This window comes from Microdochium trichocladiopsis (assembly GCF_020744255.1).
Source record: "Microdochium trichocladiopsis strain MPI-CAGE-CH-0230 chromosome Unknown B0I36scaffold_4, whole genome shotgun sequence".
Lineage (NCBI taxonomy): Eukaryota > Fungi > Ascomycota > Sordariomycetes > Xylariales > Microdochiaceae > Microdochium > Microdochium trichocladiopsis.
In genome coordinates, this window is record NW_025763547.1 from 1959954 (window position 1) to 1980873 (window position 20920).

The 20920-nt window shown below is 56.0% G+C and overlaps 7 protein-coding genes across 7 annotated transcripts; 3 read left to right on the forward strand and 4 right to left on the reverse strand.

The window, feature by feature from the left end:
* The first annotated feature begins 387 nt into the window (after positions 1-387).
* Positions 388-3278, forward strand: B0I36DRAFT_430447 (initiator tRNA phosphoribosyl transferase-domain-containing protein). The gene is made up of 2 exons (XM_046162536.1): positions 388-1880; positions 1995-3278. The coding sequence occupies exons 1-2, from the start codon at positions 457-459 to the stop codon at positions 2887-2889; spliced, it is 2319 nt and encodes a 772-aa protein (XP_046013996.1). The 5' UTR covers positions 388-456; the 3' UTR covers positions 2890-3278.
* A 359-nt stretch (positions 3279-3637) lies between these two features.
* On the reverse strand, positions 3638-4908 carry B0I36DRAFT_240909 (uncharacterized protein; the record flags this gene model as incomplete). The annotated part of the gene is made up of 3 exons (XM_046149799.1): positions 3638-3931; positions 4007-4748; positions 4829-4908. 3 exons carry the CDS (start codon positions 4906-4908, stop codon positions 3638-3640), a joined length of 1116 nt encoding a protein of 371 aa, XP_046013997.1.
* A 1372-nt stretch (positions 4909-6280) lies between these two features.
* B0I36DRAFT_105715 (uncharacterized protein) lies at positions 6281-10113 on the reverse strand. Its single transcript, XM_046147788.1, has 8 exons — positions 9923-10113; positions 9775-9837; positions 9623-9689; positions 9451-9558; positions 7956-9356; positions 7575-7888; positions 7385-7504; positions 6281-7327 (listed from the first exon to the last, which is right to left on the reverse strand). Exons 1-8 carry the CDS (start codon positions 10013-10015, stop codon positions 6752-6754), a joined length of 2742 nt encoding a protein of 913 aa, XP_046013998.1. The 5' UTR covers positions 10016-10113; the 3' UTR covers positions 6281-6751.
* Positions 10114-10885: 772 nt separating this feature from the next.
* Positions 10886-12253, reverse strand: B0I36DRAFT_105755 (ubiquitin-conjugating enzyme/RWD-like protein). The gene is made up of 2 exons (XM_046147789.1): positions 11929-12253; positions 10886-11688 (listed from the first exon to the last, which is right to left on the reverse strand). Exons 1-2 carry the CDS (start codon positions 12016-12018, stop codon positions 11173-11175), a joined length of 606 nt encoding a protein of 201 aa, XP_046013999.1. The 5' UTR covers positions 12019-12253; the 3' UTR covers positions 10886-11172.
* Positions 12254-12797: 544 nt separating this feature from the next.
* B0I36DRAFT_105763 (integron gene cassette protein) lies at positions 12798-13446 on the reverse strand. Its single transcript, XM_046147790.1, has one exon. The coding sequence runs from the start codon at positions 13326-13328 to the stop codon at positions 12870-12872; it is 459 nt and encodes a 152-aa protein (XP_046014000.1). The 5' UTR covers positions 13329-13446; the 3' UTR covers positions 12798-12869.
* Positions 13447-15435: 1989 nt separating this feature from the next.
* Positions 15436-16879, forward strand: B0I36DRAFT_105770 (mediator of RNA polymerase II transcription subunit 19). The gene is made up of 2 exons (XM_046147791.1): positions 15436-15953; positions 16121-16879. Exons 1-2 carry the CDS (start codon positions 15641-15643, stop codon positions 16750-16752), a joined length of 945 nt encoding a protein of 314 aa, XP_046014001.1. The 5' UTR covers positions 15436-15640; the 3' UTR covers positions 16753-16879.
* Positions 16880-17862: 983 nt separating this feature from the next.
* B0I36DRAFT_105792 (uncharacterized protein) lies at positions 17863-20915 on the forward strand. The gene is made up of 2 exons (XM_046147792.1): positions 17863-18504; positions 18578-20915. Exons 1-2 carry the CDS (start codon positions 18031-18033, stop codon positions 20432-20434), a joined length of 2331 nt encoding a protein of 776 aa, XP_046014002.1. The 5' UTR covers positions 17863-18030; the 3' UTR covers positions 20435-20915.
* The last annotated feature ends 5 nt before the right edge of the window (positions 20916-20920 follow it).

The window sequence follows — 20920 nt, forward strand, 5'->3', positions numbered from 1 at the left end:
CTGGTGCCAGACTTCATCAGCCTTTAAATGCATCATAACACATACGTGCAATGGTGAAAACGTGATGCCAGGCTTGGCTTCAAAATCGTGTCGCCGCATTTTCGACCACTACCACCGAAAACTGACAACTTTTGGAGAAATGTGGAGTCGGCTCACAGAAATCGACAACCTCCGAGTAGCCTCACGACGACAACTCAAGGCACAGGCGACCTGGACTTGAAACCGCAGCACACCAGATACGGCCGCACCCTTTTTTTTTGAAGAAAGAAAAAAGCGAAAGAATAATCGCTGTTTCTGAGGGTTTTTTTCTGGGCAGATCACCACTACCACCAGTGGACGCCCATAACCCAGATCCGCCAGCAACGCACCGTCCGCACCGCTTTCGGGAGCGAGGAAGACCTGGGAACTCAAAAGGCTAGCACAGCGGGACGAACCGCGACGGGCACAAAAGTCGTCATGGCTTTGTCGCACAGTAGCGACGAGGGTAGCGAGATGTGCTTGAGGCCAGCGGATCCGGGCCACCGCTGGGGACCGGGCCAAGGTGGTGGTGACCCGGTAGCAGCCCCAGTAGCATCAGCAACCGCACCAGCTGGTGTCACTGACGATGACAGTGATGACGGCCGAATACAATGGGATGAGGATGACGAGGATAGTGATGGTGTTGAAGATGGCCCCGCAGAGCAGTCTTCAGGCACTCGGTCAGTGGCTCAGAGGTCGAGCAACCAGCCACGACAAGCGAGAGGAGAAGCCAGGGAGAACAACAGCAGCAACAACAAGAACCGTAAAAAGAAAACACCCAAGCATCAGCAGCAGCAGCAGCAACCGTCGGCAGTATCAGACCTCATCTTCTCCTCGGCGCAGTCCGCGGGCCACCAGTTCAACCACATCCTCTCGGCCCTGAAAAAGTCCAACCTGAGCATGCACAACCGGCTGCGGTCCGTCCAGGCCGACGCGGCGTTCGTGCAGAGAGTGCAGAAGGCGTACTTTTATGACCCTCCGGCGGAGGCCGCCCCCCGTGATCCCCCGGCGTCTTCTGTGCTTGAACCACAAGTCATGCCACCGCGAACACGAGCGAAGGCTCGTCATCACCCACGGCCACTGATAGCCAACGAGCGCTGTGGGAGCTGGTACATCCCGCCCAGCCTGAAGCAAGGGTCTGCGTACTTCAAGAGCACGGACGGGCACTTTGGCATCTGGGGGTTCAGCACGAGGCGGCTGAACCTGCAGCTCCTGAAGCTCATCGGGGAGAATGACGGATGCATCATTGTCGACAGCACGCGCCGGGGCAAGAGGATGCCCGACGCGCTGAGCAAGACGGTGCCGATGTGGTGCTGCGTTGTCAACTGTGTGCTTCTCCCGGAGGGGATGCCGGCGAGGGAAGAAGGAGGAGGAGGACGAAGAGGAGAACGAAAGGATGTGGAGGATGAGCGAGCCGGTGGTGGTGGTGGCGGTGGCTGTCCACATAAGTTGTACACGCCGCCGAACGCGGTGTCCGAGTCTGAACACGCACAGATGGAGGCGAGGGTGCCTGAGCACGTCGAGGCTTTCAAGCGGCTGGGGCTTGATCTTGAGCCGTATAGGAAGATGCTGAAGAAGCCGCTGCGGCCGATGTGGGTTACTCAGGAGTCGCACCTCGACGTTGCCGATGAGGAGGAGCAGGAGGAGGACTGCGACACCGACGGCGAGAATAAGAGCTATGGAGATGACGAAAATGGAAGAGAGCAGACGCAGGAAGGGAGAACAAGCATAAAGGGCGTCACGGTATTTGAGGATTTCCACCCCGTCATCTGCTGCACAAGCTCGAGGAGGGTGGTAGGCGGTGAGATGAGCGAGGGCGGATACATCCAAGGCGCGGGCGACGACACGGAGAACTGGGCATTGTGAGTATTTGTCCTGGCTGTCGATTCTCAGTCGTCTATATCGGTCGTGATGGCTGTGCGGTCGACTCATGACTGCCTGTGTCGTTTCTCATGCTGACCTTCTACCTTACACAGCGGCCTGACGCCCCCCATCTTCTGGGCCAACGCCGACCTCCTGCTCTCCACGCCCGAGGCAGACCTGCCAGGCCTGGTCCGTCAACTCGTCGACCAGGCCAAAGCAACACCGACTCCCCAACCAGGACAGTCGAGCTCGTCACAGCCTTCTTCACCACCATCATCATCGCCACAAGCAGCCACATCCGCATCACTCCTATCAAAACACCAACAAGTCGCCCCAGGGATATTCGTCGCCCGGACAGCCGATATCGACGCCTCCATGATATCATCGTCACCGCCATTATCACAGGATACTCCGACACGGCAAGAAGTATGCACAATCATCATAAACCAGTCCACCGCCACAGACCCGAGCACATGGCCAAAGTCCTCCACGCACATGGACGTCGGGGTCGGCGGGAAGCAGAGCAAGATCGCGAGCCGGAACCTGCGCGCCGCGCTGCCGCAGATTGCCGAGTTCGTGGGCGCGCATCTCGAGCAGGCGCTGCTGGGGATGGAGAGCCCGGGACTGCCTCAGCCGCCGCCGACGCAGGGGGACGGAACAATGTCGCCAGTCGAGGCGGCCGCCGCCGCCGCGAGTACAGACAACAATAACAATAACCACAACAATAGCAGCAGCAGTAATGGACCAAATATCCTGATTGCCTGCGACTCGGGCAGAGATCTCTCCATCGGCGTCGCACTGGCCTTGGTCTGTCAGCACTGCTGCACCACCAGCACAAGCGGCGGCGGCGGCACCGGCACACTGACGTTCCGCCCGCGCAAGGACGCTCCCGACGGCGTCAACAAGACGCTCATAAAGTCCCGCCTGGGCCACATCATGGCTCTGTTCCCGGACGCGAACCCGAGCCGGGCGACCCTGCAGAGCGTGAACAGCTACCTGATGGGTTAGATTTGTCTGCCCACGCACGCTGGGGGTCACTTTGGACCTGTATGAGGCCAGGTCTTTTCTTGGAGAGCGGCACCGGCTTGATCCGGGGCGATTGAGAATTCCAGCCCCATCCGGTGCGTAGTATCGTGCTCGGCGCTTGTAAGAGTAAAGAAAGAAAAAGTATGGGAGGAAAGGTAGTCATGGACCGCAGCGAAGGCTTGTGTGGGGAGGGAGGTTATGCCTCTCCTCCAAAAGTGCTATCATTCATACATTTCCTTTTCGATATGCAACAAAGAACTGAGTGTCGAAACTGTAGTCCCATGACACATTACCATCTTGGGGAAAAAAAGCACTGCTGTCCTGTCACTGTTGTGCCACATGCATGTTCATTCACATGAGTAAAGAGAAGCGAAACAAAACAGAGGACTTTTATCTTTGATTTGCATTTGCGTCAATCACATTGATTATCAGAATGCTATTCTTTCTTCCACTCGCGGAACAGCGCTATTGTTCCGCCCTCCACCAAAAACAAACGAATAAACGCCGATTCTGAACGCCGGTTATGTACAAACGCGCAACATCACCTCTGTGTCCATAGTGAAAACGCCCAAAATCATGAATGTTTGTGTGCATGTCCTTGCACACGAATGAAGGAGGAAAAAAAGAAATATGCAATGACATAGGTCTTCGAGCCTCCGCTCGCCAGCTCAATTAATCATGTACAACAAATCAACCCCATTGTGCCCGTCGACCGGCATATACTGCTCGCTCAAAGGATTTCCCTGAGCTGCTGCTTCTGCTGGGCCGTCAGGGTCTTGGGGAATATGATGTTGTACTTGATGATAAAGTTGCCCCGCTCGCCAGGCTTCTTGGAGATGGGCATTCCCAGCCCCGGGTATGTATCTGATGAGCCGGGTCCGGTCGGGCCGGTCTTTTCGATGTTGATCTGTTTTGCGTCGATGGTTGTTACTGTGCGCTTCCACCCTGTCAGGGCCTCCTTAAGGGGTAGGTCGACGGTGTGAATCAGGTCGTCGCCCTCCCGGACGAACAGCGGGTGCGGTTTCTGTGGGAATCAATGGTTAGCAGTCTGGTCCCGAGTGAACAACGGCTTGGACATCCGGGGGGAAAGGGTTCTTACCTCCTCCACGATAAAGTGAAGATCCTGCTTGCCACCCTCCTCCTGATCACCAACTCCCTTAAACTTGATCTTGCTGCCCTTCTTCAGGCCGGCCTTGATCGGGACCTCGAGGACTTGGTCTGTCGTCGTCCTCTTGCCCGAGTCGTCGTACGTCTTGCGCTTAATCTTCATCTTCTTGGTTGTGCCGTTGAACAGCTCCTCAAGTGTGAGTGGCAGCGCCCGTTCGACAGTCGTGACTTCGGGTGTGGCCGCACGAGGAGGTCCACCAAAGGGGTCAGCGCCGCCAAACTGGCTGCGCATACGGCTGGACCGGGGGCCGGCTCGAGGCATGCCACCGCCAAACATGGAAGCGAAATCCTCCTCATCGCCCATGCCGCCGCCACCGCCGCTGCCGCGCATAAACTCGGCAAAAATGCTCTCGGGGTTGCTGAAGTTGAATCCGCCGGGGCCGCCGCCGCCGGTGCTAAAGTGGAAAGTCCGGGCACCGCCGCCGCCGCCGCCGGGCATGCCGCCAAAGTCGAAGCCGGGGGGCATACCACCACCCCCGGCGCCTGCGAAAGGGTTCTCGCCAGGAGGTGGCGCCGCGCCGCCGCGGAGGAGGAACTCGAGGCCGTATTGGTCGTATGTCTTGCGCTTCTCAGGATCCGAGAGGATCTCGTAGGCCTGTGAGCATTCCTTGAACTTCTCAGCGGCCTCGGGCTTGTCCTTGTTCTTGTCTGGATGCCATTTCAGCGCGGCTTTCCTGTTGTGAGCGTGGTGGTTAGCGTTGTACACGGCAGCGGAACGAATTCGAGATGAAAACAGGATGGGGGGTTTGCTTACCTGTAGCCCTTCTTGATCTCATCTTGTGTAGCGTCGGGCTTGACGCCGAGCTGGTCGTAGAGCTTGGTCTCGCGAACCATCGTAGTGGATGGGCGCTGGTTGCCTCGCCTTTTGGAGGGGTGGTTGTAGTAGACGATTGTTCGATTGCTGTTTTAAAGGTGTTTCTTGAGCAGAGCTCCAATTGAGCAGAGTGTCGATGAAGCTCGAAGTGATGTGCTTGTTCTTCGTCTGTGCGTAGGTGTGCGTCAAACCGAGTGCGCTTGTGTGTCTGGTATGTTCCTTCGTGAGTCGATTGTTACTAGTGAGTGCCTTGACAAGGCCAAGACTTTTGTGTTTTTCTTTTTGCTTCGTGGGGTGGGAATGAGGAAGAGAGGTAAAGAGGAAGGAAAAGAGACGGAAGCTGCAGAATTGGGTTTGTTGGAGGAATGGCGGCGGCCGGCAGCTACGACGGGCACGAGTGATAATATGCAACAGCAGGAAGCAGGGATTCTGGCTCTGGACAAGGTTGGCGGTGGTGTGGCATGCCTGCCAGAAAGCGTTGTGTGCTCGCTGTAGGCTGGTCGTTGGTGCTGCTCCTGTTGCTGCTCGATGCTGGAAGCTTCGGGAACGCCAATCCTCTCCCTCTCCCCCTCCGCCGCCGCCGCCGCCGGCGTGGGGTCCTCCTTGCTCCTCCTCCTCCTCCACCAAAGCTCCCTCGAGCCCCAGTGACGTTGACGTCGGTCGATTGCAATCCAAAAGTGGGGCAGACCACCACTCAGAATCAAAACCCCAGCTCCCGCAAATCACATTGGGCCGCCATCGCCAACACACCCCTGGTCGCTGCTTCTCCACTGCCGAACACCCATTGTTTCCTTGCTCGTGTGATTCTGCTTCTGAATCTGCTGCTGCTGCACAGGACGACTCCCGTCTCGAGCAGGAGCACCTGTAAAACCCCGGCAATCGATTTAATCCGTTAGACCATTCTGTGCTCTTTTCTTGCATCCCAGTCACTCAGTCCATCGACAACAGTGGCTCAACTCAGGATCATACTGAGCTCCCAAGCTGCCCCCCCCCCCGGCTCGGGCCCCCTCCAGGAGAGGAACCTTAAGCATGTGTCGTCAGGTCAGGCCTCCACAATCTGACTAGCCTGCTATCTCCAAGCGCACTACATACGTAAAGATTGCTTCAGTATCCTCTCAAGAACTTTAGCACCTGCATTAGGGTGGTGGCCCAGTCACCTTCAACAGGACTCACATCGAAAAAACAGATCCTCAAAAGCTCTTGCTGCTTCAAACATGCCCTATCATCGGGACGAGTCTGGATCGGGGCAGTGAGATACTGGACATGCCCAGTTTTGAAAAACTGAGACTTTGGCGTGGATAGAAGCTTCTAGAAGCTTCCACGACACTGGGCTGTACCTGCCTTGTGCTTTGTGGCGATGGAAAAGTGGAACTCTACTCGCACCCACCCCGATCACTTTGGTAGTGCATCGAGAAGGACCAAGGCAAGTGTTTGGGACAAAGACTCATTTGTGGTGGAATATATTGAACTGTTGGGAGGGAGATGGTGGTTCTTCATTTAGAGTTTCTCCGTTTTCAGATGAAGACGGCCCGTATAAGCCAAGGTTGGGCGCGGCAAGTCTTACGCAAATTCAATCGCAATGCAAGCCAAGATGGCTAATATCACGGGTGGTGCCCTCACACTTTGCTAAGGATGGTCTCCTAGCTTGAATCATTTTGGCATAGGCATTGGTTTCGCATACAAAACCCCGAAGACGGGCAGGTATCTGTCCAAGGTTGACAGCAATCCCACGTCGAGCTGCACAACACGCTCCTCGGTCCCGAGAGCTCGAGGCTCTACAACTTGCAATGCAGATAACTTTCCAAATGGATGGCATCCCCATCGCTTTGATTTCTCCCTGCCTCGCATTGTGTTTCCGACCCATCAGCCACCCTTGTACGGGGGATCAGCCTCCAGATCCATCAGGTCCGGCGGGCCCTGCCTTGAACTCCGCCCAGAGTGCTGCATCACAAAGCTCAGCCCGCCACTACTGCCACGCTCCTGCATCTCTGGCCCGTTACTAGAGGGCTCAGGCCCGAGTCCCTCCGGTCCTGTTTTTGAGTTGTCGTCCTCGACATGAGCAGCGGTTGCCTTGGACCAGTCAACCTCCTCGCCATATCCGCCTGCAGTCTGGTAAGAGTCTTCAAACTGCGATGGTCTCATATACTCGACGTGCAATGCCTCGCCCGGCGGCGGCGTGTCGAGCTCTACCCCGTCAGCATTACTGTCGGTAAAGGTCAGATCCACCTCGTCAAGCTCATCTCGAGTGCTTCCGTTGGTGGCTATCGACGAGCTGCCTGTGTGTTTCCGTTTAGAAAGGCCGTAGCCACCAGCCTGTTCGAGATTTCCGATTGTTGGACCCTGAACTATTGGCCGGGGAGGAGGGTGAGGAGGCTGCTCCTCCGACGCCTCACGAGACAGCTCAGCTTGGAAGGACCGATTGTCGAGTTTCACGAAGCGCTGCCAGTGGCGTCAGTATCAAGCCCTTTATAGACCGCATGTACAACATCAACTTACTCGAAGAGCATCTGATAGGGGCACAGGGGTGGCCTGCATTGCAGCCTCCGTTGCATAAATAAGCATGGGGTAGCGAGACTCTGTGCTCGCGGCATGCAACACTTCGTCAATGGTCGCTTTCTGAAAAAGGTGCCAGCGGAGATTAGTGGCAGTACTTTGATTGGGACGTATTGGCGCTTCAACAACATACCTCGACTGTGGCTGGAGTGTGATCCTGGGCGGGCGCGTGAATCTTCCACCACTGGTCCCGTTCCCCAGTTGAAGCATCATCATCAACCTGGATGAGGTCGTCTGGCTCCCGCACGCACACATACGACAACTCTGGGGTCAGCGCAACACCCCGGAGAAGATACTTCTGTTTCGGGTTCCAGTAAACCTCATTATAGGCTTGCGGATCCGAACTGAAGACGAACTGCGCATCGTCTGCGTCCTTCGCTTCGCAAGTCAGTCGCTTGCTCACTACTTGGAGAAGCCTAAAGTACTCCTCTCGTTTCTCCGTGCAGCCTGTGAGCACAACCAAGCCAGTCAGTACACAGAGCGCGTTGTTCAGAGTCGTGAATATGCAACTTACCCTTGAGGTCGTTTTCAAGCTGGTCGAGCCTGCCTTGTAGAGTCTGTATCAATGTCTCAAGCTCGATGCGCTTCTCCTCCTCCTCCTCTGTGTATTCGGCCGGCCCTGTACAGGTGTGGGCAAGCTTGATATCCTCGATTCTATAGGGCTCTTTGCCTTCACTCCACTGCTTCTGGAAATGCCGCCATTGCACGTCTTTTCGCAAGCGGTCCAGCAGATACTGTGCGTGTTTGATGGCTTTCTGATGGCAATCCTGGATGGAGTGAGGACTCTCCAGCCACTGATACTTTCGGCAGCCACCTTCGCCCTGGCAACGTGTCCGCTGGGCTTCCCACGCTGTCAGCTTTTGCAGCCCGTTTCTCTTAATTTCAAAGATCTGCTTCTGAAGGTGCAGCGCGGTCTCTTGGTGGCTCTCCATGTATCGATCTGCGTAGAACACTTCGGGAATCTCGATTGGTGCTGTGAGCCCAGTGCCCATGAGGCGCATCGTAAGCACTTCGGACGGCTTGACGAGAAGTGCCATCCTGGAATGGTCTGGGAACGCGTGGTCTGGCGACAACGCATGTGTCCACATGAGCTGGTCGAGCGCATCGTAGAGAGTCCTCACCCATGAGTATTGCTCCTGATCTATCCGGATCTCTAAAAGCGCAAAGTCTATGGTGTCGTCTGGATCGCTGCCGTCTGTGTCATCATCGTCCGGCTCCACGGGAATGATCCGCCCCCTGACCATCATGGGATCCATGTTCAAGTCAGGATTGTTCTCCGGATCCTCAGCCATGTTGGACAAGGCGATGAGCAGCCTCTCCTCCATGTCGTGCCATGTATAGCTCTGGTACGGCGGCGTCTCAAACAGCGCGTCAACGCGCGCGAATGCCCGATCGGAGCTGTCCAGGAAAGCCATGAGTCGATGTATCTCTTCATGAAATGCAGGTCGTGCTTCGTCTTCAGATAGTTGCTGTCCTACTTGCAGCTTCACAAGGGCCTCTGGCTGCAGTATTGGCCGTCCTTTCCACCATTCAGAGCTGTGGCCATAGTTTGGCGATTGCCGTCCACAGCTGAGGAGTATGTTCCGGACGAGCGGGATCTTGTGATATATCGAGAGCATGGCGCCCAAGCGGCAGTCGATGCGGGTGCACTCCCGCACGAATGAAGGAGCATTCGGCTGTCGTTTGCGTGCTGAAGGAGGCAGTGCGGGCTCGATTGCTGGTCCTGACGCACCCGTAGGGACCATCGCCCATTGTTCCACATCGTAATCTGGTCGCTTCGCTGGGCCGAACTGGGTCGTGTTGTTCGTGTAATCGACGATGCCGGCTTCCTGCGGCGCAATCCCTGACTCGGCAGCAGACTCGGCTAGGGCTCGCTGCAGGTCGTCGTCTTCTTGCGCAAGATTTGAAGGCGCCCCTGTGTTGAGCCGGCGTCGCATTAGCTCTGCGCAACCTTTGATACCTCGCTGTACTGTACTGCTATGGCGCAGCTTATGCTTGGGCTCACATACCATTCGGCGACCTGTTATTTGCCCGCGACGGCGGTCGTGTGGGAGCCGCGCTACCATGATCGAAGTAGCTGCCTACAGGGAGCTGATCGGGGCCCTGGATGTTGAACGCTCCACGGCGGTCGCAAGTCAGCGTGAAGCTAATGAGACGATATGCGGAAATCACAGCTCTCACATATGCCAGAGGTATTTCCGCCCTCTCCGTCTCTGTCTAACCCGAACTGCGACTCGTCGTATTTGTACTGCAGGAGAGTAGACATTAGCAACTCGGCTTGTTCTCCTCCTTTCGCCTTATAGGAAGTCCAAGTCGGGGGAAATAAGGACTACCTTTGTACTGTCCGGGTCGGTGAAATACTCGTCCGTCGCTCGCTCAGTGTCGTTGCCATTCGCCTGTGAAGATCGTGCGGTAAAGAGTCAGCGTCACGTCGTCATGTTGGGAATTGGTGGGGGTGGAGAGCCGCCCTCGGAAGCTTACCTTGAGACGGGCGACGGCTTCTGGTCGCGAAAGGCCAGTGACTTCGCGGAACAGCTCAATGAGGTCCTCGGTCGGCTCGCCGGCAGCCGCCATGTCGTTGCTGGTCGTCCTCGGGACGTGCGTGGTGACCAGCAACCAGGCGCTGCATTCATGGGAAGAAGTCGGCGCGAGCTTGGGTGCTTGCTTAGTGGGAGCCTTGAAGTTCGTGGAGCAAGCAGGGTTGGCGGGCAATGACACAAGACCTGAGGCTAGCGTGCATGGGGGGCTCTCCAAAGTGGTCACAGGCCACCCGAGCTGTGCGGTTGAGCTGCGCCGGATGATCAATATTGTTGTCTGGTGCGAAATCACGCAGAATGTTGGCTGCTTGTTCTCCCAGCTGTGTTTAGTGAAATACATAGAACGTTTGCCGTTTGTTCGTTGTTGGTGTGGCTCGCTGCTTGAGCACGAGTCCACTGGAGCGACCTCTTGGCAGATCGCCACAGCTCTCACAGCCCACGTGTGCCTGGTGCTGAGCCATCATCCCCAACAGGACACCATGCTTGGACACTGGATATTTTCCAATGGTGGTTTCTGCCTAGTCCCGCAGTCCGACAGCAGTGTGTTTTCCTGGCGGCATTTTGTTGTGACGAGCCATGGAAAACGCATGATGTCTTTTACAATTATTTGCATAACGTAGTGTCCTCATTCCTCTATATCGCAAGTATCGCCTCATACGGGCAAGCGAGTGCCTTGATGAAATCGACCATCGGAACATTTGTCCTGGTGCGAAGTGCTATAATCGCACCCTGTTATAGCCACGTGCTGTAGTAACAGCTAATGCTCAGTCTACACGCAGTTGTTGCAGGACGTGGAGTACATGACAAATGGCCAAGTCTATTCAAATGTAAGTGGCACGGAATCGCTAGAGTATACTAGATGCGGTCTAATTCAACCTCGTATACGCCAAGCCCATAAATCTGCCCTGTGTCTCGAATCCAGCGAATTCCCATGTGTAGCGCCATAAGCTCCCTTTGGAGGCGTACAGGTTTAGAAAACTCCCGCGAAAACACCAAACGAAAGCTGAGTGCTCCATCCAATACCTAACGACAGAACTCCAACCAATAATGCAATGACGAAATCAAAAAACGCCGTGATAGACGCTATGCAGGAGCACGCTGAGAAGTTCAGGAGATCGCCCATATGCGCCACGTGAGGATGAGAATGGGCATGCCATGACTGGCAATGAATTCTCTCCGGGAATGAAGGACCGTCTACCTGATATCGTCGTCGTCACTGTTATCCTCGGCATCGTCGTCGAAGTCCTCAGCATCGTCCGTGTCACTGCCACCAAAGTCGAGCTCCTCGTCGCTCTCGGCCCAGAATTCTGCATCGTCGTCGGCCGACTTGGGAGGCGGGGGTGGCTCTAGGCTGGTGGGCATTTCGAAGTCGGCGGGAATATCAGCCTTCGACTTCTCAACGGTTTCCCTGGCTCGTTTGTCGTAGACGGAACGCTCGTCTCGGTAGCACACACTGGCGTCGACGTTGGCTGGAGAGTTGATCTCGGGGTCGTCAAGCAAGAGAAGTACAGATCGCAATACGGATTCGACACCCTGCAATGGCGACCAGCGCTCGCTGGCCTGTTCGCCTGATGTGATGTCGTCACCAGGGTTGTGCAAGATGGAGATGCAGAGTTTGCCGTCGGGATAGATGTTTGGATGGTAGATCGGAAGCAGGAATCGGAACGTGGGCGGCTGGTAGGGGTACTCCTCGGTGAACGTCATCTCAGCCTGTGATGATTAGTATGCAAGTACAGGCATGAAGATGGCGTGTGGCGGAATGCTGGGTATCACTACACACCTTGAAGTATCCGCCATTGAAGACACTGTCAGAGTTGACGACAACCAGCCCAAGACGCCACTTGAGTATGTTGCCGTTCACGAGCTGGTGAGATGCATGTCAGCAAGCCGCTTATAGAGGGGAAAGAGCCAGGTTTCGAGATGGCTCTGACGACTGTGGAATGGACTGACATCGATGTTGACCCATTTCTCCTTTGCCAGATTCTGCATTTCTGACATGAGACGGTGCTTGGCACCACCCACAGCATGTCGGGAAGACATCTTGACCTCCAAGGGCTGGGCTATCTTCGGGACTGGGGATTCGGTTTCGATGCAGTCGGCGTGGTTCCTGATTGTCGCGAGGGTTGAGCAGGAAAGGAGTGGGCGGCCACGAAAATGCGCCTTGTTCTCGGCAGCCTCCAACTCCTGGGACTAAAAATCAGTTCTCCGCGGCAAGGCAAAGACCGACGGCGAGTGACGTGACGATCGGTGTGTTGGGAGGAAGAGGGGACCCAGGGCGGTGGACGGGAGGTGCGGGAGTGACGCCCTGTTATAGCGGGCACGCCGCTGGTGGTGGTCCGTTGGGCCCAGGGCCAGGGCCAGGGGGGTTGCCTGGCGTCGCACCTGCTTTGGGCCACCAAGTGGCGCCTATGTCGGCCAACATGACTAAGTTAGCACCGCTGGACGCCAGGGCGGGACCCAGTGGCGGTTCCTGGTCACGCTCTCCCGATGCGTCCCGCACGGATACAAGGACCCTGTGATGGACATTACACATTGCACCATGCTGGTCGACGTATCACTTCACAGGACCTCCACGATGGACGCCGTGCAGAGCAGTCGTCGTGTTCAGGCAGCCTACTACATAGCAACATGCGGCGCATATTCATCCAAGGCCACAGCCGGCACAGTCCCAGATGCGCTTATTACGCAGATAATCCAGGGTGAGTATCCCGCCGGTGAAGTGTTCAGTCACCTTAGGAGAAACTAGTCACGGCCAAAAACAAATATTGCGTGATCTTTCCCCATCCATTTTGCCCATATCTATAATCTCAATGAAACTTGAAGCTCAACCTCGCTTATTCAACATGGCCATTGGTGTCTGAGTCTCGGGGTCCGCTTCAGGGCGACGCCGCTCATGCAGACGACTCTTGCGCATCCCTCCTCTTCTCCTCTGCCAGTTCTGCCAAGATGCGCATGGCTTCGTCCTCCCTTCCCAACGGGACGAATAGGTGGTCGTGATAGAAAGCGCTGACGGGGTTGACTCCCATGTCGTAACTCGCCAGGCGAGTAGCGATGACAGCCATGAAGCCAACGGCATCGAGACTCGAATTCACATTGAGCGTGATCTTCTTGCACGGGAAGGCGTGCTCCAGATTGTGTGCCTCTGCGTCTTCACGAGTCAGGATGACGGTGACACCCTCGGACTCTGCCTCGCGAAAGAGCATCTGGAGTTTGGCGAGAGGCGGCAGTTTCGATTCATCTCGCACCACGGCGAAAACGTATGTCGAAGGGTGCAGTCTCGCAGTGAGTGTGGCGAGCAGCCTTTGGAGCGAGAGCTCTCCAGGGTGTTTGACCAGACCAGTCCCCGTCATGCTGCAGATCTTGTTGGAGGATGCGGGAAAGGTGGCTGGTGAGCTGGTTTGGATTTGACAAAGACGATTATGTCCTGGATACTACTGGTGTACTCGAGATCCTCTTCGCATTCTGATAATGATCGCGCTCTTCCTACTTGCTCCACAAAATGTCACTTAGAGGGCGCTCAATACTAACTCGCTTTCCCAAGTCTCTCTTTGACCTTTGATAGAGCAATTACTCATACTCGCGGATGCTACAACATGTACAAGATCACACACAGCGCTTGCACAAGCTGCAGGCTGCTGTTGTGGTCAAAATTCCCGGCACAAGGTCCTGGTTGGCGCTTTGCTGTCTTCGCATGCGGACTTAAGCGGCCAAGGTCATTGGGCGTCACGTCATTCATGGGTTAGTCCATCGGGTTCCAGTGGACTGCATTTTTTACGCATTCGCCCCCGTGCGTTTTCCTGACTAACGCTGACCGCCCATGACTGCAGCAGCACCGGTCTTCGCCTGCCAGCGAACGAGCCTGTCTTGGCGTTTGGGACTCGATTGAGAACAACAGAATCTGCCGAGTTGGTCGTTGGGCACGATGCGCCACTTGGCTCCTCCGCCATGGCGTGCGTGTCTGTAGGGAGAGCGCGTTGGCCATCCTCGTATCTCAATGACCACTTGTAGGTGTCCGAGTTGAGACGAAAGAGCGGTGCGAGGACATGCGGCGGCAGGAACCCGGGGCCAATGACATGGAGATCGGTGTGCCCGTCGCAGATTCACAGCATTGAGTGCAACCCTTGAGGTACATACAGTCAGCTGGCCCCAGCAGGGGCTCATATTGCGGGGTGGGGACAACGATCTCGCGTGAAACGAAAAGAGCTCAGTGATTGTTCCAAATGGCCATATATGGACAATGTCGTCGCCCTCAGGCAAGTATCAGCACCAAGCAGAGCGGCCTTCCAGCAGGTCAGCATTGCGCATTTCAGCAGGCGAGTGACACAACAACCTGGCTCGTACTGGTGAGCCACAAGGCAGGGTCGCTGGCTATCGGAAGGGGTCTATTGCGCAGGGCTCATCAGGCTGTGTCAAGATTGCGTCGTGCTTGACTGTGCCTAAAGTGTAGACGCAATGAGTGGTAGAAAGGACTGCCTTCAAGGCTGACGGCTGCGTTCGAGGTGTGATTGAGGATCACGCCGGTCTGGCGCCTGGCTCCTGTCTTACCTGGACAGAACCAATACGAAGTTGGCATCAGAGGGATGGATGAACCAGTCGTCCTCGCATCACACGCACGACTCCCAGTCGTAGGGCGACAGCCACGCACACCGGGGGGTGGGTCGACACGGCCGGGCGTCAAGGGGACACGGAGGAAGGACAGCACTGTGAAGGGCTCAGTCACCCTCTGTGACGCATAAGGACGCGCTCCTTTGCGCCCAGCGAGCGCGTGCTTTAATGGATGGCTTTGCCTGAGTATCGGATCGGCCGACGCCCCGGGTGCTGGCAGCCTGCCCCGGCCCGGTCCACCTGGCCCAGCCAGCTCAGGTGGAGAGCGAGGAGACGAGGAGTGCCCACACCCACCCGGCAGCACGCACGCACTGGGCTGGGCACGCATGCCTGGCTGGCTGGCTGGCCACGCCCACCCGGGCCCTCGCTGCCCGCCGCCCCCATCCGCTTCCCCCTTCTGCCTGCCAGCTCACCTCACCTGACTGCCACATGGTCGGGGCGTCTTTTCCATCTCTCCTGCAACTCCTCATCTCGCCCTGGCTGCTCACGACCATCGACGGCCAGCAGCTCATCCAAGACCTTCCAGCGCCAGCGAAGACGTCCTCCTCGACTTCGCCCTTCAGTCGCGCTCTAATCCGTCGGCCCTTTTCGTCCCGTCTCAATCGACCCGCCCGCCGCACGACCTTCTCCTGCATGCTGGCGGCCATTTCCGACCAAAACAGACCACCGCAGCCGGTCGGCGGTTTGGCGCGAGCCGCCACTCATTGAGACCATCACCCGCAAGCTTCTGCTTGCCACCTCGAGCTTAACGACTTCAGCCTCGACTTGATCGTCGTGGTGCTGTGACATCTCCGAGCCTTGTTCGCGGGCTGTTGCAAATACCAGTTTTTCCGACCCTTTTACTAGGTGCCAGAATCCGGTCTGCTTGATCGTCGCTCACATCTCGTCTCACACCACTGTGTTTTCCATCAGCAGCATCGTCACCGCCGCTACCACTGCTCCAACCTGCTTGTCTCATCCGCTGTTTGGGGATTATTTTTCTGTCTGTCCCTTGACAGCTCTCACTCGTTGAAACGAATCCAATCTATCCTTGCGCGGATTGACGCCGGCGGCAACCATGTCCTTCAATCCTCAGACACCACAAAGCCCGTCGCAATTCTCACCGAGTACTGCCGACCATTCACACAGCGTTAACTCGTCGATGGCGTCCAGTATGACCACGCTGCCTACTCCCGCTCACTCGATCAACGGCACTTCCGCCTCGGACCATCACGACTCCGCTATGCTCGACGACTTCACCCTCAAGCGAAAGCGCACAGATCACGATGCCGGGCTAGCAGGGAAGAAAGCCTACCTCGAGGATCCTCGCAACTCTGGTATCAAAGACCTGCATCTCGATGTTGGCGAGAAGTATCTCCTTTGCAGAACTCGTAAGGCTCCCTACTGCAACCTCCTTGTATCTGCAGCACGACATGTGTCTATCATCTGAGGCGAGGACGTCTTGTGCAGCGCGCGACGCTCTTATCACGCTATGTCTTGTTGTTTGGAGTGATTGTAGTCTTGTAGACCTCTTTTGGTTGACACTGCTCTTGTTTAGCTCATTCCGTGGCATACCCAAACATGTGCGACGATCTCTTTGAGATCTTCAACCTCACGGGTATCGCCGCCGACTACGCTCGTGTCAAACCCAACGGTGAGAAGAACGCACTGAGGAAGACGTACAAGGGACAAATGAAGCAGCTCGGCGTCAATGGTCACTTTGACAGCACGAGGAAGGAAGTCGACGATCCAGCGGGTTTCTTCGCCATGATCAATCTGCCCGAAACGGAATGGCACGCGTTCCAAGTGCAGGGCAAGGAAATCGAGAAGGGCTTCTCCGACATCATTCTGCAATCAGCACTCGGCAAGGCTACTCTGATGGCAAAGGGCCCTATTCCCAAGGGCGTCTGGGACAGCGCCGTCCTCGGCGATCTCGCTCCCAGCAATGTTCAGAAGAAACCCAGTGCCAAAGCCCCCACAACACCAGCAATGTCTGCCCAGCCTTCCGCCGCCAAGTCGTCTAGCATGGACGCTGCCCAGATTGAGCGACTGAGACGCAACGGCAAGAAGCGCAGCTACCAGGACAGCAGCTTTGAAGGTTACAGCGAATCGTTCCAGGACGATGAAGGCGGCTACTCTACAGGCGGCGACGATCGCTCGAATCTTCTTAAGCGGCGCAAGAAGGTATAGTTTACCACTCGCAGAAGTCGACCTTGATCATCCGATTCGACATGTCATTACCCTTGTCGGCGGTCGGCGATCGGTGATGCGCCTCCATTCACATTCGCTATGACATTCGCGCGGCGTACCATCGCCGCCCACCACGGACAGAGCCCATTTGGAGATGGCCATCTATCGGCACAATCTGTCCAAAAGCACTGGGCCATCGCGGCCCTGCCCAGCAACCAGAGATCTTGCGCACCGTTCCTGGTTATGGATATTATTATGTTTTACTTGATTTCAGCGAGGCGTTTTGGAGGGATCGGTCTGGAATTCGTTGATTACAAATGCATGCTTTACGAAGCACAGGATTGCCGCCCAAAAAGTCATTTGTTTCTGTATCACACTGAATAGTTGGGCGGGAGAAAAACACAAAGTATACTGTATACTTACCCTTGCGACATGATCTTAGTTTTGATACCACTACTACAATACAGCGAAGAGCATGCTTTAAATCATCGGTTACCACCATCTGTGTGCTTGTCTGATTCTAAGAGCATTTGCCTTGTCCAAGCATGGGAAGCTGCGTTGCTGGTGGGCGGGAAACCACCAAATGACTTCCAGCTCAGATGGTGCAATGGGCCGACACGGACAACCCCGCCAAGAGAAAGGCGTAGAGGTTAAGAGCCCTGTAGATTGCACACCTAGAGATACATCGCGGGTGCCTGGATTGTGGGTTGCGGCACGGCGCAGGACGACCCAAAGAGGCCTGCCTCACTGGCTGCGCCCAGAAAGCTTGCCCACCCTTCAGCTGCTGTCCACCTGGTGTGGGCCCCGCGTCGTCACTCCCATCCAGGGTGCACACCCCTCCTCAACCACCTGGGCAGGCTCAAGTTGAAGAAAGTTGATCGTTGCTTGGCAGTGATTTGTAGGATCTGCCTCGCACTTCCTTGCCCTACGTAAAACTTGCATCCATTTTCTCCGCTCCCTCGTCTAAGGGGACGAAGCTCGTGGTCCTGCGCGCCCCAGTCATCTCTGTCGAGGACAGGACATCACCCAGCTTCGGCTCCGCACTGCTCTTCGCAACTCCAAGAACCAGGCACCCCCGCAGAACGGGACCACACACCCTGACTCAACATTGCGTCGAGAACACAGCAGGACGCTCAGTATATAAGAGGCGTTGCGTCAGACAAGGCAATCCATCATCCCCATGCAACAAGCCTACAGCTGAGGCGCGCTGTCACGACCAGCGCCCCGTTATCCACGCCAAGGCACAATCCCCATTGTTCAGCCCACCAAGAGAGGACAATGGCAGGCGCCAATCCGTCAAGTCGCAGCTCGCTCGAGGCCCCCGATGGCCGCAATTCGACACAGCGGCCTGGAATCAGCACATTGCAGTCTCCAGAGCCCTACGGTGGTCATGGCCTTTACACCGTTTCCGACCCACGGGCGTCATCTGCACAGTCTCTCGTGCCCTCGCTCCCAGAATATGAGGAGTTTGCCAGGAGGAAGCTCCTCATCATATATATTCACGGCTTCATGGGGAACGACACATCTTTCCAGTCCTTCCCGCTTCACGTTCATCGCTATCTGAAGGATGCCCTGGCGGAAACCCATGTCATCCATTCCAAGATTTATCCCCGGTATAAGACGTACAAGGCCATCGACGTTGCTCGCGACAACTTTAGCCGTTGGCTCCAACCCCATGAGTCTCCCACCACCGACGTTATCCTGGTCGGGCATTCCATGGGCGGCCTTTTGGCTGCGGATGTCATCTTGATGGTAAGCATGCAAAGATGCCGCGCTTTTTCCAACCCGTGTGATGCAGTCCAAAAGGCTGACTAGGAGTGTCCAGCCTGGACAACAACCACAACAAACCTATTTGAGGCATCGCATTCTTGGCGCAGTACATCTTGATTCTCCCATCCTAGGCCTGCATCCAGGTATCGTCGTTTCTGGAATATCGAGTTTGTTTCGCGCCAAACCAGAGAAGCCTGGCTCGCCGACCAGCCCTGGTGCGCAACTTGGCGCAACTGGCAGCCAGAGTGATGTACTCTCACCCACGCAGTCTCTCTACTCGGAAAGCTCTTTCGATTCGCAAACCACAGCAGCTTCCAGCATACCGCCGCCTGGACCGGGCTTCGCGGGGGCAAGAACGATGGATCCAAACTTTGATCCGAGTTTCCCCAACGACGTGCGACTCAAGGATCGGAGCTGGTGGAAGAACGTTGTCCACTTCGCCAAGAAGCACAGCTCGGAAGGGCTGATCGATGCGGCCACAAAGCACCTCATGTCCCATCTTGAGTTCGGCAGTTGCCTGATGGACTTTGGCGGGCTTAAAGCTCGTTATGAGAACGTGCGCAAGCTCGAGGATGTTGACGATATCAAGAACTATGGATTCCCGCACGTCCCACCACAAGTCCGCTTCGTCCAATACTATACGGTCTGCTATGGGTTTCCCAAGGTGCCAAAGAGTCCAAAAGTGGAAGAGTCACAGCCCATGATAACACAGAGTTTGGACTCGGTAGTGGTGGCAGATTCGAAGCCAGCGACCGAATCTGCAGACAAGCGGGAAGCGCCAAAGGAGCTTGTTCAAGCCTCTGAGCACAGTACACTGAACGTGAACGCTTTGGGCCCTATCCCTAAGGAGGCCGGGTCACCGTCTCACCGCTCAGTTAGTGACTGGTCCGCGTCTGAGCTCGAGATGCTTGAGCCCGAGCCGATTCTTGATGACGAACCCCTTCCTTCAGAGAACAAGAATGAGAGCACAGGCCTGCAAACGACCACGTCTCAACCAGATGCTGGCAAGGAGGATGTTAACACCAGGGCTGAGAGTTCGGCTTCGTCCATACTCGAGAAGCCCAGTGAAGGGGCATCTGCCGTGGAGAAGCCGGACGGCGAAGCAACATCTCCCAGTCCGCCAAGGATAGTACAGGAGTCGGCTACAGGCACTCTGACCGACCTCATGACTGCGACTTCAGCACTGTCACTTGACTTGCCGGCCATCCCCGAGCCTCCGTCGCCACCAGAACTGCCGGACCTGGAGAAGTTCACAGACAAGGACGCGCGCAAGCTGGCAGAGAAGGAGTCCAAGCGCCTTCTAAAGGCCTATGAGCAGGCTGTCAAAGACCGTAACAAGGCCATCAAGGAGCGCGACAAGATCATCGAGAAACGCCAGAAGAAGCTCGCGCAGGAGGCCGAGAAGCGCGAGAAGGAGGCGCAGAAGCAGGCGAAGCAGGCCGAGAAGCAAATGCATAAGGACGAGGCAGAAGAGGCAAAGAGGCAGGCCGAGGCCAAAGCCGTCGCGGATGCCGAGAATATCGCTCAGAGTGCGGCGGCGGCAGCGACGCTGACTGACGAGCAACTGAGTCCGCAGAACTCGAACTCAGGAGCCGCCGAGTTGAGCACGGATCATTCTCAGGCAGTAGCTGAGGGGGCTAGGTCACCCCCAGCGGCGGAGCAAGAGAACAAACCGCCAAAGAAGCTCAAGGAGCGCAAGTTCATCAATATGCCTAGCAAGATCAACGGGCAGCCTGACCCGAAGTGGGTCAAGATCTTCATGAAGGACATGGACGAGACAGCGGCGCACACGAGCCTGTTCTTCCCTGGAGAGCACTACGAGAAGCTTGTCGGCGATGTTGGAGAGCTGATAATGCAGTGGGTGCAGTATGACTTGACCAAGAAGGCCATTATGGGATGGAGCGAGGGGTGAGCTCGGGGTTCGGGTATGAGGGGGAGAGGAGGGTACAGGTGCAGTGTCTCGTCTTTTCTTTGTCGTTGGTAGCGGCTATACCTTAGTATTATTGTGCTTGTTTCTTTTGTACATTTGCGTGTTTCCACGTTTTCATGAAAGCGCGATGTGGACGGCCCTGGTGGCCGCCGAGCTCGTGAAACTGGTGACGGGCATTGTTGAAGACTTCCTTCCGCAAGCGATGTATTCAATAGCATTATTGATCTCCTTGCCGAGTGGATTCCCCTGACATATTTCCTCACACTAGGCGACTTCTACTGTGACCTCAATCAGGTCTATGGGCAATCACGCATGAACTCCTACCGACGACAACGTGTGGCATTTTGTGTTTTTTCTTTCTCTCGTCCCCGCCTTACTCAGATCATATCAACGCGGCTTCTGAAGCGCTATACAATCCAGAATCTAAAGTTAACACAAATATGCATCCCCCCCCCCTTCTCTTCTCTC

Coding starts and splice junctions, on each gene's coding strand:
- B0I36DRAFT_430447 (XM_046162536.1), top strand. CDS start 457: ATGGCTTTGTCGCACAGTAGCGACGAGGGTAGCGAGATGTGCTTGAGG. Junction 1,881..1,994: donor GACACGGAGAACTGGGCATT/GTGAGTATTTGT, acceptor TACCTTACACAG/CGGCCTGACGCCCCCCATCT.
- B0I36DRAFT_105715 (XM_046147788.1), bottom strand. CDS start 10,015: ATGGCGGCTGCCGGCGAGCCGACCGAGGACCTCATTGAGCTGTTCCGC. Junction 9,690..9,774: donor CCGACCCGGACAGTACAAAG/GTAGTCCTTATT, acceptor ACTCTCCTGCAG/TACAAATACGACGAGTCGCA. Junction 9,357..9,450: donor AAATAACAGGTCGCCGAATG/GTATGTGAGCCC, acceptor GGCTCAACACAG/GGGCGCCTTCAAATCTTGCG.
- B0I36DRAFT_105755 (XM_046147789.1), bottom strand. CDS start 12,018: ATGTCTTCCCGACATGCTGTGGGTGGTGCCAAGCACCGTCTCATGTCA. Junction 11,689..11,928: donor AGAAATGGGTCAACATCGAT/GTCAGTCCATTC, acceptor TAATCATCACAG/GCTGAGATGACGTTCACCGA.
- B0I36DRAFT_105763 (XM_046147790.1), bottom strand. CDS start 13,328: ATGACGGGGACTGGTCTGGTCAAACACCCTGGAGAGCTCTCGCTCCAA.
- B0I36DRAFT_105770 (XM_046147791.1), top strand. CDS start 15,641: ATGTCCTTCAATCCTCAGACACCACAAAGCCCGTCGCAATTCTCACCG. Junction 15,954..16,120: donor GTATCTCCTTTGCAGAACTC/GTAAGGCTCCCT, acceptor GCTCTTGTTTAG/CTCATTCCGTGGCATACCCA.
- B0I36DRAFT_105792 (XM_046147792.1), top strand. CDS start 18,031: ATGGCAGGCGCCAATCCGTCAAGTCGCAGCTCGCTCGAGGCCCCCGAT. Junction 18,505..18,577: donor CTGCGGATGTCATCTTGATG/GTAAGCATGCAA, acceptor AGGAGTGTCCAG/CCTGGACAACAACCACAACA.